The following is a 16,336-nucleotide window of genomic DNA, read 5'->3' on the forward strand; positions in this document are numbered from 1 at the left end:
AGCACATTTTACCCTAGCAGGAGACTTGTAATATCTGATTTTCTCACTTGTAGTCATGCTGAGATCCATTAATAAGTTTAGATGGTGACCTGCCTGATCCTTTCATTTTAAAGTTTTTCCTCTTGTAAAGCAACTATACTCCAATAAAAATTAATTAAAAAAAATAAAGTTCTTCCTCAACCTTCTACCCAAAGGTTTTCCATCTATTTGTGACCATTGCGAGATACATCTTATTAGGGAGCTGTTCATTTTAATAGACAGATGTTGTGAAAGTATCTAAAAAGAGGTCTGGTAGGGCATCAGTGCAGGTGGTTTTCCAAAATTAAACACAAATACACTTGTGTTACAAAATCAAATAAAGAGATGGCAAAAATGCTTTTAAAATCCTAGAACTAGATCATCTTGGAATTGTCATCTGGTATGTACCACTGGTTGAGTAGCCTTAAGGAAAGTCATATACATCTTGTCTTCTCATCTGTAAACTGGGGCATATATTATGAACCTCCCCAGACACAACACCCTATGCTCTTTAGACAAATGTGAGAACTTGGTTAATGGATTTAGTACACAGAGATTTCAGAATAAAAGTGGCCTCCTTTATTTGTTGTCATTTCCTTGGTGATCTTTTTAATGCAAGCTTGTATAAATTCTTTAATTAAAAATAATTTAAGTAGAAGATCACAAAATCCAAAAAGTATAAACAGTATAAAATAGAAAGAGCCCCTTCATTTTCACCCCCTGCCAGGAAAACTTAACCAGACTGACAGATTTTTTTAATTAAATTTTTTATTCTGAGATAATCATAGATCACATGCAGCTGTAAGAAATAATAGAGTGATGTTGTGTACCCTCACCTGGCTTCCCCTGTGATAGCATCTTGCAAAGCTATAGTATAATATTACAACCATGATATTGATGTTGATACATTACATATGGAACGTGGACTGGTAGATTTTTAAATAACTCTTGTCGTCTTTCTTGTCAGTGTTTCTTAATTAGAGTTGGGTTCTGAGTTAAGCTACAAAAGTGTTAGGATGAGGTCGTGGAAATAGTGCTTCTCTGTTGTTTTCAATTGCATGCATATGCCTTATTGAGTATATGATACCATAGGCATTTTCTCTCCCTAGGCATTTTCCATTTGCTCTTTGGCATATTTCTAGTTCTTTTTTTCCCTCAGCTTTATTGAGATATAATTGACATATGACGTTGTGTAAGTTTAAGTCTACAATGCATTGGTTTTATACATTTATGTATTTCAAAGTTATTTAACACTGTAGCATTTGCTAACACTGCTATCACCTCACGTAATCACTGTTTCCTTTTTGTGGTGAGAACATCTAAGATCTACTCTCCTAACAACTTCCAGTTATATACTATAATATGGTTAACTATATCTAGTCCTTTGAAGTCATCAAAACTGTGGAAAGACAGTAGGTTGAAAATTCCTGATGTCATTAGTACCCAGGGAATAAGTTTATTATATTAGTGCTTGCCACAGCAGACTCCATAAGTAGTCTTCCATAGGCTGGAGTGAAATTGCAACTTCTGATGACAGTTTGCTTTGTAATAAATTAGGAATCAGCCGTTCCTTTCAGGTTTTTTGGCAGAAGAAAGACCTAGTTTCATTCTGATAGTTAATGGAAAGGACAGCTTCTCCACATCTGAGCCACAGTCCCCCACGTAAAGTAAGGATGGGAGTGTTGAAGACTTAAACCTGCTCACATTCTGCCAGTGTCGCTGGGTGAGATGAGTTTCCTCTTGGGCATTAGAGTAGAAGGCATTGAAAAGAAGCATAATTACAGGCTTGAATAAAAGTGACACCCTGGAATTTTCCTTTGTCATGACATGTCGCTTAAAACTTCGAATACAGTAATCATGTGTGGGCTGATTCACCTGTAACTGAGCCTCATTTTATGTCTAGGGATGTTTTCTAGGAAAAGATTTCACTTTCTTTTCTCTTATAAAAGCAGAATTTCATAGTACTAAGAAACGAGACATTTAAAGGTTTCACAGGTCATACCTTGGTGGCTTAGAGGGGGTTAGTTATGTGTATAATTATATGCATAGTTGTACACTAGTTACCCTAGTGTTGTTTCATCAGGGTGCTCCAAGTCACTGCCTCCTAAGGTTGGGTGAGTCTTAGAAACGAGTTACAGGACCTTGTGGGGAGCTAGGGCGTTTGTCTCCTTTAAAGGGGCAGCCACCGCCTTCAGCCCTGTGAGAACACCTGCTGGTATGATTGCCCTGTCTTCCAGTTTCCAAGAGAAATTGTCAATTGGATTTTTTTTTTTTTTTTACAAAAGCCTTTAAGAGCAGGTAAATCATTCTAAATTTAAATCAAAACCCCTATGTGCTTCTGCACCGTATGCTTCACTCTAGTATAATTTTCATTTAATTCTCAACAATTTGGTACTTACTGCCAGAGAGCCCAAGGAATATAGTTATCACCTCAAACTTAAGAACCAAACTTACAACCTTTGTCCCCAAACCTGCTTGCCCTCTGGGCTTCCCTTTCTGTCATATTAGCCTCAGTGTTCCCATCATTTCTGGACTCAACGTCTCAACGTTTTTTAATTTTTTTCTCCTCTTGTCTTTCCCACTATAATTAACCGAAACCCGAGCCTGTTGGTTTTTTTCTTGTGAACCCCCTGTTTCTCTTTCCCTTTCCATTCCAGCCACCCCGTTCCTAGCCCTCCTGCTGCCCTTCTGAGGCAGATTCTCCTGCATCCTAGTTCCTGTATCAAAACTTTTTCTAATACCTCTTTCATTATCTCCCTTCTCTAAAACGTCTGTGGACCCCTATTGTAGCCTACTGTATAAATTCCACAACTTCTGCCTGGACCTCCAGGTTTCAGAGTAGTTTTATCTTAGCTGTCTATCTCCATTTCCCTCTGGTACTAACTCATTGCTCCTATAGGTCAACTCCCCCAGTGCAACCTCCCTGCTTGGAATCTTGTGAGAGTTTCTGCATAATGGGTGGGTCCTTGCCTGGAGCTTGACGGCTGATTTGGGATAGATTCTGCAGTTTTCCCCAACCCCTTATTTTAACTAGACCCCCATGTCATTTGGGCTGCAAGTCTCAGGGCAAGAAGGAGGTAGAGTAGAGGAAGACCCCAGATGAATCCTCTAGCAGGGACTAGCCTGGAGAAGGAAGAAGGCTGCCTTGGGCTTCAGATTCCCAGGATGCCCAAGTTGGGGCTTGTCCATAGGAGGCTTTGGGATGCCTTCTGTTACCACCTCAGAGAGTTCCTTCTCCAACAGACTTCTGCTTCCGGTGCAGGGCAAAAATTCTGGCTTTGTTTCTTTGAAGCCGTAGTAACCACAGGCATTTTGTACTTCGGACTCTGCATGCGGTGTTTGCTCCTAACCTTGCAGCCCACCCAGTTGTGCATGCTGTTAGATGTTTGGGTGATTAACCTGGTCACTTTAATATACTGGAACAACTTGTTGGTCAATTGATTAACTACCCTGTTCAGAAAGTCTTAAGAGAATTCCTTGTTTTAGTGGAGTAGTGAGAGTTCACTGAAATAGATTCTCTCTTGCCCTCTCTGGCCCTTTGTTTAAGCTCCTGCTATGTCAGGGACACCTAGTGTTATAGTTATCGGAACATGGAACTCTCCCATTTCACTCTGAGTCCTGAGCAGCCATTGCTGCTTTTATGCGTCTCCAACAATGCCATGTCTGGCGGGTGGCAAGCACTCAATACAGTATATCCTTGACGCTCATGATACATCTTGAGTCTATCAGGAACTTCCAAATCTGTGACTGTTACTAACTGAGATGTGCATGTCAGATGCTTGTTAGTCCCCAGTTGAATGACAGGCTCTTAAACAAAGTCCTCTCAGCATAAGCCTCAGAATCTACCAGGAGCATTTTGCATACATGATCCCATTTAATCGGGACAGTGACCCCTGAAATGAGTAGTAGTAGTTTCTCGGTTGCAAATTATTTCATGGCACTGGCTTGCTAGTAGACAAAACCACAAATGGCAAATCTGCGAATGCCAAGGGCCCACTGTGCAAGTGTGGATGGGTAGATATCTGGATAGATGATTAGAAAAAGTAATTAGACTAAATGATGTGTTTGCAAAGGGCTTACCATGCTAATACATGAAACATTTTGATCAACAGTGTTCAGAAGATTAAACTGAGAAACAAGAGATGAAATAACCTGGAATAATAAATACGGTTTAATAATTCAATCCTTTTTTTTTTTTTTTTTTTTAGCTTTTCCCTCTCTCTCCATAGAAGGAGTAGAATACCTAAGATGAAGATTATACTGGACGTTTTCAGTCCTCAGTAAAAATTAATTTCACTTACTTTTTAAATTTTTTTTTAGAAGATGTTGGGGGTAGGAGTTTATTAATTAATTTATTTATTTTTGCTGTGTTGGGCGTTTGTTTCTGTGCGAGGGCTTTCTCTAGTTGCGGCAAGCGGAGGCCACTCTTCATCGCGGTGCGCGGGCCTCTCACTATCACGTCCTCTCTTGTTGCGGAGCACAGGCTCCAGACGCGCAGGCTCGGTAGTTGTGGCCCACAGGCCCAGTCGCTCCGCGGCATGTGGGATCCTCCCAGACCAGGGCTCGAACCCGTGTCCCCTGCATTAGCAGGCAGACTCCCAACCACTGCGCCACCAGGGAAGCCCTCACTTACTTTTTGTATTCTTTTTTTTTTTAACAGGTGATGGCTGTGGGCACATAGTGACCTACAAGGACAGTGGCACCATGACATCTAAGAACTATCCAGGGACTTACCCCAATCACACTATTTGTGAAAAGACGATCACAGTACCGAAGGGGAAGAGATTGATTCTGAGGTTGGGAGATTTGGATATTGAATCCCAGACCTGTGCTTCTGACTACCTTCTGTTCACTAGCTCTTCAGATCAATATGGTAAGAAAAGAGATCTAGGTTTCACTGAGCATGGGAAAATTTGAGATGCAGGGAGGAGGCACGTGGCACGCTCATCAGTGTTACAGCCTGGGAAGATCAGAAGAGGAACTTGCTCCTTGTAGACTCAGGGTAGCTCACGTGGATACACTTGTTTCATAAGCTGCACAAAAGACATCTGAGGAGATAGTAGCCTTGCGTGGGTCTCAGGAGCTTAGTTAGTTTATATCTTGTCGGGAAGACAATTGGAGATGTATAGCATTTGGCTAAAACACCTACAGTTCATTCGTTCCTGTGACAGATGTTTATTGAACAGTGGTCATGCGTTCAAGTGCTCTGTGGAGTACTGGGTGGGATACAGCAGTGAAAAAACAAAGTTCCTCCTTTCATTGTGCTTACACTGGTAGAGGGGAGGGGGGAAAACAAACAAACAAATACATCTATAATATGAGAGGCAGTGAGAAAGAAAAATAAGGAATAAGAAAAAGGAGTCATCCTAAGGTGATACCAAGTCTGATTCTGAGTGTGTTTGTGTTCAAATGGGATGGTCAGGAAGCCTTCTCAATAAGAAGACATTTGAGCAGAGACCCAAATGGAGTGAGTGAAGGGACTGTACACATATGTCTGGGGTCAGTTTTCTGGGTAGGGGAAGGGCAAGTGCAAAGGACAGTTTTCAGAGTAACCTTCTGAAATTAAGCTTTTTGTGGTTTGGGGTGTGCTGTTAGCACACTGGTGTCTGAAATCACCATTAGCACTAACCCTACAGTCCTTAGCCCAAGGAAACAACTTGGGTTTCGTGGATTAGAAGACAAAGACAGAACTTAAGTACGGATTCTTCTGAGATTAGAGACTTTTTGAAATTCTCTGTGTGTTACAACTTCAAAAATGATACAGGTTTTAAGCAAAACCCTGTCCTCCTGCTAGTTCTGTAGGTAATTTCTCTCAAACACACAGCTTTAAGGCTGTCTTTACCTTTGCATCCAGAGCTTCCTCACTCCTCCCAGGGTGGAAGCCCAGACCAGTCCCGAGACTGTTCAGAGGTCTAAACCTATCTAGCCCCCATGGAGGAGAAAACTTAAGATTTATTTTTTTTATCCCTCAGAATATTATCTGTATTTTAATGTTGGTTGAATTACTCTGACAGAGTAAAGATGGTTGATTTCATATAATTAGTTGCAACTTTTTAACTCCAGTTTGACTCAAATGGGAAAAATGAGAATTCCAGGGATGCTTACGGCCCTTGGGAACACTCACTGTTCTGTTAGCTCTGGTAATCGAATGTGTGGTAATTTATGGAGCCACTCTTCAGGGAATCCTTCATTGGCCAGGAAATTTCCTTCAGATTCAGAGGGCATTGAGTGTCAGAGCTCCTGTGTAAAACGCAAGGGAAAGTGCTGCAGGGCCAGAAACGGCTTTTCCACACTAGTCTCTGTGGGGAAGCATCTCCTTTTCCAAAAGATGAGCAGTTAATTCCACCTGCTGACAGAGCAGCAGCTAATCACCTCTGTTGCTCTGGGTCTCTCTCAGCTTGGGGGCTGAGGTGAGAACTAGAGAGGGCAGCAAATCGTCCTGAAACAGGATAAGAGAATGGATGTGGCTTTCCCACACCAAGGCGTCTACTCCATTGTCTTTGTTGTATATTCGCAAATACACAAAAAGGAGGAAAAGCCTGGGATTAACTACATTTTAGGAGCTGGGTTACAAGGTGATCTTGGTTGGCCTCAGGGCACTCTAGTCCACATTTCCAGCTTCTTGAATTTTCAAGATTTAGACTCTTCACTAGGAAGTGAGTAATGAATTGCAATTCATTTCAATAAAGCCCAGTAAATTTGTTTTTCTCTTTAAATTTTTTCCTACATAGTTATGTTTGTCTTTTAAAAACAGAATATATACTCATTATAGAAATAAGCATACTCATTGTATGTCAGGCACATGCTTGGCCTCACGTAGGTTTTCTGGAATCCTTACATCCACCCTGCAAGGTAAATATTATTAATTCCTTTTTACAAACAGGGAAACTGAGGTACGGTGAGTATTTTATTTTATTCTATTTTAGGAACATGCTGAAGATCACAAAGCTAGTTAAGGGCTGAAAGGAAAATTTATATCTATGTCTTTGTGGCTCTAAAACATCTGTTTCCAGATGTCTGTTCCTCTCCCAGTACCAACACCCAAAGAAAAACTCAGTGCCTTATCACCCTTCCCAGGTGGACCAGCCCAGTATTACATCATACAGCAATTTTGCCTAAAACACAGGTGTAGTTAATACTTTGGGTTGGGGATGTTCTTAAGATAAAATATTTAACGATGCTCAGAAGTTCTTTCTTTTGAGGCTACGTAAAAGATTCCCTGATCAGTCGTGTTAAGGCAAATCCAGCAGACAAGAATAACAGAAATTAGCAATAAAAGGAATGCATGGAAAGGAAATTAGAATACTTCAATCCTATAAGCATATTTAAAAAGAAGTACATTCTAAATTTTCTTGTAGTCAGAACTACAGATTTTCTTTGTTAGGAAAATCTTTATTACATATAGGCTGAAAAAGTTCTATCTCAACCTGAGTAAAATTAATGTGCCCTTAAAAAAAAATTAAGTGGCTTAGGGCCAGATATAGCAGGTGTACACATGCATATGTGTGTATTAGGGCCAGGTATAAGCAGGTGTACACATGCATATGTGTGTATGCTGCATATATATATTTGTGTCTTTTGTAGTTTTGAAGAGCATTCTGGGAGGAGCCACTTATTCATATATGTATACTTACAGTATTTAATCCAGTGACTTGAATGTAGTAGATACTCCGTGAATAAGTGGTTTTAAAAGTGAATTGGCAAATTCAATGGCGAGGAACCAGTTCAGTAAAACATGTAATACCTGCAATATTAAGCAGCTACTTGGTGAAAAGGCTATTAACATAGAAAACTGCTTAGGATATAGTGTTAGGTAAAATATGAATACACAGTAATGTCCTAATAATAGAAAAAAGCCTCTGAATAAAGTAAGAGAACATAATTGTAGCAAAATGTTAGAAGGAGGACTTTAAAAGGTTCAACTCTGGGTATTGTTATATTTTCTCTCTACTCTCTGTTTTTTTCTCTAATAAACATACATTTCTTAAAAAAGTAGATTTTCTTTGCCCAAGAACACTAACTTTAGACCTGTATTTTAATTTAGTTAAAATAGTCCCCTGGTCACTTTGAACCTCCTGGAGGAGTGTATCATCTGCAGAGGAGAGAGAGAAGGAAGAGGGGGAGGAGTGCTTTGTTGGCCTGTGCAAGCTCAGGGAGTGTCCCTTCCTTTGGGACTGTTGCCCAGCTCCCTGGAGTGGGGAAGGCCCCTCTGCAGCCAGTGTGGCCACAGGACTGTGGAGGGAGGGTCTCAGGGATCCAAAGCGCTGTTGCCTGGGCCGGCAGTCGAGGGAAGTACCCACTGCAGTTCCCCCCGCGGGGACCATATGTTCTAGAGTACCTCCTGCAATTCCAGTATACAGGGCTCTAAAGGTGACATGTATGGCTGAAAGAGCTGAATAGTTTTGGTTTATCCAGCTCAGTTTTTTTCAATTAATGGCTAAAACCCATTGCCAAGAGATTTTAAGACTCAACACCATCAGACTTTTGAATGTGGAGTTAATGTTTGGAAAAAGAATAATGTTTTCTGGCATCCCTGTTTATAAGCTCTGCCAAGAGTGGACATAGTTGCAATGTGATTGCATTAACCATTGTGGATATGCTGAAGTTATATAGTTTTAATCCTTATGCAGTTCATTTGTAATGGCTCACCCCCCCGTGCCGATTTTGTTTTAAATGTTTGGTCATATACTTCGGGTGCTTTCATTCGTGGTAGCAAAACGTTTAATACTATAAACAAGTGTGACCCACACCAGCTTTCACAGTGATCAAGCAAAATACACACCTGATCTCACTGATTGTTAAGAGACCTGATACAAATAAGATGGGGTTGTTATTCTTCTGTTTCTCATATATGATAATGAGGGCTGATATTTCAGATTCAAACATCAGTTAAAAGAATGTACTTACATATATCTGTGGCTGAGTTAAGACACGGATTCTCCCTTTTAAAATACTCTTGAAACAGCCAGGATGCAGCAAAGTTGATAAACTATATCAGCCTCACTTTGGAATATATGTTGCTTAAGAACAAAATAAGATTTTAAAGTTACTTTTAAACATAAACTTTTAAACGTATAAAAATTTTGGGCTGTAAACATATATACTGACTTTTAAGATCATGTGTACTAATATCCTGGCCAAAAAAAATGTTTAAGAAGTATCATACTTTGATTAGTAGAGATTGTTCTCACTATAACTAAGGGTATTCTGCATTTTTGTTTAAGAGACCAAAGTAACAGAGCCTCCCTTCAAAAGAAACACTCATGTCCCTTTTCTGGTCTAGAATCCAATCAGGATCGTGAAGCACTTAGCTGTTGTATAGTAGTTCAGATTGCTGCTTTGGTACTGATTCTCAATCTCCTCCCTTTTATATTTGTGATGTAAAATAATAAGAGGTTAGTTATATAAAATTTTAAAACATCTTGAACTTGGGGGAAGAGTAGGTGCTGATTCAGGCATTGTGTCATAACCAGTGTACCTACATTTAAACTATGAAACGTCTCACATTGATTTATGACACTGAAGAGGGAAGGCTATGAATTCATATTGAAGATCGTTATTCTCAACTTTAAAACTTGTTATGGACCCTCTAACCTTTACTGGTTAAGTTCCATTTCCAGTCTTACCACAAAGAATTCATCCAGAGGTTTGTTTCTGTCATGGCTGCTTTTGGGGATCCCAGAGAAACTGTCATTTCTGTTTCCTGATATTTCAAGAAGATTGACTCGGTCCCAGTTTTCCATGAAAGTTGATCTTCCCCCAGTGGGCAGAGTTTAGGGCTATTCCTAACCTGCTGGAGCAATCTCGGTGGGAGCCAGATACTGGTTCCTCGGGATCTCAGAGGACCTTGTTCTCACGTAGTTTCAGAGACTTCCCCGCCTAGGTCACTGTGGATCAATAACACCAGGCTGGCCTTCAGCATGGATTGAGATGAGCACTTCTGTTTCTATGCAGAGTTTTCACTTGGGCTTAAGAGTGCAGACTCTGGAATTAAACTGCCTGGCTCCAAATTCCTGCCGTACTACTCATTTTTTAATTACATGACCTTGAGCAAATTACTTAACTTTCTGTATCTCCGTATCCCCATCTTTAAAATGGGCAAAATGATAGTATCCGCCACATATGGGTGATTGAGGCACATGTATATATAACTTACAAGAATGATGTCTGGCACATAACAAGCATTCAGTAAATGTTAGCCACCATCATCACTCCCTCCCTACTCCCCTTCCTCCTCTTGCCCTTCCCCCCTTTCCACCCCCTCTTCCTCCCCAATGGCCTTGCACACAGTTCATTCTTTGTCTAAGATGTCTGAGAGCAGAGAACACATCGGTCCCTCTCAATACCCCGAGAACGCTCCTTCCACCCAGCAGAGGCTGAGTTGCGGCAGCACACCCCACCCTACCCATCCTGGTGCGTTCCTGGTGACCTAAAGTTACCCAAATCAGTCCAAGCCTGTGGCAGGGGTTCCCTGAGCCAGAAAGAGCTTCGTGGACAGATTTTCTCCATCCAGCTTCATGAGATGAGCCGAGAACCCATGTTCCCTAAGCCCATGGTACATTCAGTTTGGCTTTTTATTTTCACTGCCACCACCAGTCCACATCTTTGTATCTATTTCTTATAGAAAGAGCTTCCTGATTTTCCCCTCTCTCCTTTCACCAGTCTCCATTCCCTCCGGACCATCTACGATTATCTTGTTAAATATTGTTGTAATAATTTCTTTCTTTCCTTATTTCAAAAATTATTATTGTGTCCCACTGTCCACAGACACTTGTTAGCATGGTTCAAGGCTCGCTCGTGCACTCTCTTCCCACTCACATTTCCAGCCACATCATTTTTAAAAATTAATTAACTTTTTGGCTGCGTTGGGTCTTCATTGGTGCGCGTGGGCTTTCTCTCGTGCGGCGACTGGGGGCTACTCTTTGTTGCAGTGCACGGACTTCTCATTGCGGTGGCTTCTCTTGTTGCGGAGCACAGGCTCTAGGCTCGTGGGCTAAGTAGAACACAGACTCAGTAGTTGTGGTGCACGGACTTAGTTGCTCTGTGGCATGTGGGGTCTTCCTGGACCAGGGCTCAAACCCGTGTCCCCTGCATTGGCAGGCGGATTCTTAACCACTGCACCACCGGGGAAGTCCTCCAGCCACATCTCTGAGTCTCCGCATCTCCTATGCCTTTTCCTAAACATATCACACAGTTTCATGTTCGGTACATTTGATGATGTTATTTCTTCCATGTGTTATTTCTTCCTCTATTTCTTCCCCTGCTTTTCTGCCCCTTCTAACTCACACACACACACACACACACACACACACACACATACACATACACACACAAACACAAAGCAAATCCAATGCCACTTACCCTAGAACCTCCTCTGATGTCCAGCAGCTCCAGTCGGTCCCTCGTCTGGACTCACGTTGTTTTTCTAAGCCGTCAATGCAGCACCAATCTCAGGTTGAGATCATTATTTTAGCTTCTCTACCAGATAGGGGGTTTTCTGAGGAAGGAATTGCATTTTATTCATCCTTCGCTTATCCTCTGTTGCTTAGCGTAGTCTTACACTGGCAGATGCTCAGTCAGCGTTTAACGAGTCTGACTGCATGTAGCTTGATCTTGGCAAACTTTATATATTTAAAAATCTATAAGCTTATAAATTTGAGTGTCTTTTTTCACACTGTAGGAAGATTTACAGTAAGATTCCTCTATCGGGCTTCGCTGGTGGCTCAGTGGTTGAGAGTCCGCCTGCCGATGCAGGGGACACGGGTTTATGCCCTGGTCCGGGAAGATCCCACATGCCGCGGAGCGGCTGGGCCCGTGAGCCATGGCCGCTGAGCCTGCGCGTCCGGAGCCTGTGCTCCACAACGGGAGAGGCCACAGCAGTGAGAGGCCCGCGTACCGCAGAAAAAAAAAAAAAAAAAAAGATTCCTGTATCAATAAATATCCCCTCCTCATTTAAAGAAAGACTTGATCTACCTAAAATTTTCGGACTCTACTTTGCATATAGAAAAGACCATGAAACAGTAAAGAAGGTGTCTGCAGTGGAGTGTTCATCTGTGCCGTACACTGTGCTTTGGCGCTCCAGAGTTACTCACTTAACCCTCGTAATAGCCCTGTAAGAGGGGGCCTATTATTAGCCTCCACACATAAGGAAACTGAAGCTCAAAGAGGTCAAGTAACTTGCTTACAATCACTTAACTAGATCTGGGATTCAAGTCTGGGCATTTGACTCCAGGGATCCCAGTTTTAAGCACCGTGCCATTCCCATTCAGGGTGACAAAAGCCATCTGATCCTGTGGCTTGTGCAGAAGTGAGCTGTAGTTCTTGTTCGTTATTTGCTGAATGATGAACAAGAAATGGAGACCTCTGCAGGCCTTCCCCTAGGGGTCTGAGAACCAAATGGAGTTCTGAGAAGTCACTCACACGCAGAGTGCTAGCATAAATTCAAGGTTTAAAAAAATGCATCTTAGTCTTTTTGACTAAGGGAGACATCATGGTCAGTGAACCTAATTGTAGTCAGTTAAATTAGCTGTGCTGTGCTAAATGATTTGCACTATAGAAAAGCCAGGAAGTTCCAGAATTGTTCTCTTACACTTCCTGTACTTCCACCTCCACCCCCAGTATTTTTTTAACCATTGTCAGTGACTTAGAAGTACAACGATATGAAGTCAACCGTTAATATTTATATTACACCAGGAACAAGAGAAATGGGAAAAGTAGGAAATAATACTAAGTGTTTTGACTCATAATTGCAACAAGATTTCTGTGATAATAGTTTAGAATGATACTTATTGCATATTGCAGTAAGGTCTAATCATTATGCCTTGCCTGTTGATTTTTTTAAAAAATTCCAAATAGAGAAAAATACAAGATTGGCAGCCTCTATTTTATACATTGTTTATGTCTCACAGCCATGTTATGGAGAATGCAAAATTCTTAGGACTTTTATTGATAAAGCAAAAGCCTTTGAAGAAGCTTATGGAAAGTTGTTTTGGGCCTCAACCACCCCAGAGGTGCGTCCTCCTCTATGACTGAGGCTACTTTGGTGGAAATGCTTGAGAAGGACTGATTTTTGTTTGTTTTGCTTTGTTTTGCCTTTTATGCCAAGGTAGAATACAGAAAGAATCGTCAACTTATAAAAAAGGTTATATCAGCCAGAAAGTTCCATGCTAGATGTCTCATTAACATAACCATAATCGTCAAGGAGAGGAAGTATTGGCCTCCACCGCCTCCTCTTCCTCAAACACTTTCCCAGAGATGCACTGTGATTCATTTCAGCCAATTGCCATCTTTTGTTGGGAGAGAAGTAATGGCCTAGGTGGGTTCTGCTGTGAAAGCGCTTCTTGACCTGAGTCCCTAGCCCCAAGTAAAGCCGCACCTTTGTCTAGGAATCTGCCTGGTTCATTTATCATCTGTCACTGATTTTTGTCTGGGAACCAGAGACCAAAACTCTCCAGGGATACCACTTACATTCTTACGTGACTATGGTTTTAATGACACAGTCCAGGAATATCCCATTTTTATGCTAATTTCCCTCCTTTTCAAAGAAAATGGCCCTGAAAATTCTGTAATTTTGTACAGTGACCTATTGCAATTAGCAAGCAAGGACAAACCCTGCCATCTGACTGCATAGAAAAAAAAAAATAACAAAAGGAAAATGGACACAAGTCCAGTGGCGTTTGCAGCCTCGACATTTCTGGAGACTGTTTTATCAGCACGCCTCTGCACCCAGATCTGGGCCGTGCCAGGTACCACTTCCCTGGCAGCTGGCTGATGGTGTGCCGAGTGGTTGGCTCTGCCAGTGGCTCTCCCAGGGAGCATCACTTCATCTCATTGGCATGTTCTTACCTGTCATGAGAAATTAAATGTGTGTTTAAGCTGGTGCTCGTAAGGCTAATGAAGGTTTTTAGGAGTTTTTTGTTGTTCAGTTTGATTTATGGCAGATCTGTCAAGACTTAAGTTTTTTATTTGCTCTCTGTTTTTCACCCCCAGTTATGGAGAGGGAGGGGTCTCTTTGATTTCCTTTAACAGCATGCATACCATTTTTTAAACACATCTTTTTCACAGATGAAACAATAACTTACTGTTGTCAGTTTCAAGATCAAAAGCATAGACCCATCTGTAATGACTTGGAACAGTTACTAAACAAAATATTACCTTGTAATGTCTGGAGACTTAGGCAGACAGGCCATGGAGAATGCAGCAGGAGGATAAATTGCTGCACAGATTGTCAGATTGCCAGAGAATCCAGAGGACTGGCTCCAGGCAGGCAGTTCATTCTTCCTTGTAGGACAGTTTGCTTTTATTCACACGTGGGAAGATAAAGGGTTTCCCTTCTCAGCTGCTCATGGAACAGGGGATGTGTTGAGAGGAACTGGCCTACTGTGCTCAAAGCAGGCAGCTCCTAGGGTTCCTGGCCCTTTATTCCTTTTGTCCAAGGAATCAGTCCATTGTCTGCTAGCTCTTGGTCTCATGTCTGGTGCCAAATGCCACATGCTATTCCATTTGGTGTCATTGATGGCTCTTCCCACAATCCAGGGTGACTCACTGCATTCCACAAAAGGTAGAGGATTTATTTTTTTGATTTTTCTGCCTACTTGATGAACTGCCTTTCTGCTGTCTCCCAATCTGGTGGGAATTTGAGACTACAAAGGTGGAACCTGCTTCCCAGACAAGGATAGAGGTGAGGAGGAAGGTCATTGTTAGACAGCAAGTCCAAGTTCTGTGAAACACAGCACTGCCAGTTGTGAAGCAAACCTCTATGCAGACTGTGAGTCTTACTTTTAGGTCTGCTAGAGGTCTTCAGAACCACTCAAGAAGGTTTGGGGTTCAGTCTGACTGTGAATTGAAACAGGTTTACCAATCTAGGAACACTGCACAGGATGGCACATATAACCATGGTCAAAGCTAGAAGTCACCTCTGAGCTCTTACTTGGGTTTCCAATGGCATTGTGCATGTTCAAATACAGGTGTAGATCCTTTTGAAAAATTGGGACAGAGAGTACTAACAGTAAATATATCTTTGGGGCAGGTGTGGGTGGTGAAAGGCTTTCATAAGAAAAGATATCATCCTCCAGGGAGTCTGCTGAAAACTGAGAGCATTGCTTAGGACAGACTCCTTTCATGGTTTCCCATTAATTATTTTTCCCTCTCACTGCCACTCACATTTTTCTATTTTCATCTCTTTTTCCCTTTTAATTCTAGGAATGCAGTTATTAACTTCTAATCTGTGAAAAGGAATCTTTATCTGTCAGACCTCCAGACAGGCAATAATTTGGGTGTTTTGCCAAAGGTGATACCGCAGCCAACCCTCAGCTTCAGTTCCCCACCCTGGGCTACAGCTGCCTCCTGCTGTTGTGATGACTGTGCCCTGATGAACCTGTCAAATAACTTTTAATGATGGCATTTGTATACACAGGGCATGCCCTGTCCCTGCTAGGGTTTAGTTACGTGTTTGCAGCACATCAATGAAAATGTGAGAGGGATGGTGCCTGTGGGGTAACGGTGATTAAAGTGTGTGTGTGTTCCCATTTTCTTTCTTTGAACTTCTTCCAGAAATGTTTACCTACCATGCCTACCATGACTTTGGGAGGATGCAACCAAGTTAGAGTTTTACTGTTTTTATGTGGTTTTGATCTAGGAAATTGTATGTATTGTACAACAACTTAGTGTAATGGCATACATTCTTATCTATTTGTGTAAAATATTTATAATTTTGCAACCTTTCCTTTCAACTGTTCCATAAAAATCTTTTAAAAAAATTCCAGTTATTCAACCACGAGAAAGAAGAGCATCCTGTCATTTGCAGCAACATGGATGGACCTTGAGCACATTATGCTAAGTGAGATAAGCTAGGCAGAGAAAGACAAGTACTGTATGATCTCCACTTACATATGGAATCTAAAAAAGACAAGTTGGTAAAAACAAAGAATGAAATGGTGGTCACGAGGGGATGGAGGGTGGGAGAATAGGACACATGTTGTTTAAGTGTACAAACTTGCAATGAGTAACAAATATGCCCTAGAGATTTAATGTACAGTATAGTGAATATAGACAACAATATTATAATCATCAAACAAGAGACTAGAAATTAATTATTCCAACCCCTAAGAAGAAATGATAATTATGTAATGTGATAGAGGTGCTAATTAGCCCTACAATGACAATCATATTAAAATATATAAATGTATCAAATTAAAATGTTGTATACCTTACATTATACATTATACAATATTATATTATTACATTATTATTATTATATTATTATAATATATATTATTATTATACATTATACAATATGTATATTACAATATACATTATT

General features: G+C 41.1%; 1 protein-coding gene across 1 annotated transcript in view; it reads left to right on the top strand.

Annotated features, from left to right (window-relative positions):
- DCBLD1 (discoidin, CUB and LCCL domain containing 1) overlaps positions 1-16,336 on the top strand; it is a 68,614-nt gene that overhangs the window by 18,418 nt on the left and 33,860 nt on the right. The window contains exon 2 of the mRNA XM_030853603.3: positions 4,679-4,891. Coding sequence (XP_030709463.2) covers positions 4,679-4,891 — 213 coding nt within the window. The remainder of the gene's footprint in view (positions 1-4,678; positions 4,892-16,336) is intronic.

Source organism: Globicephala melas, chromosome 14 (assembly GCF_963455315.2).
Source record: "Globicephala melas chromosome 14, mGloMel1.2, whole genome shotgun sequence".
Taxonomy (NCBI): Eukaryota; Metazoa; Chordata; class Mammalia; order Artiodactyla; family Delphinidae; genus Globicephala; species Globicephala melas.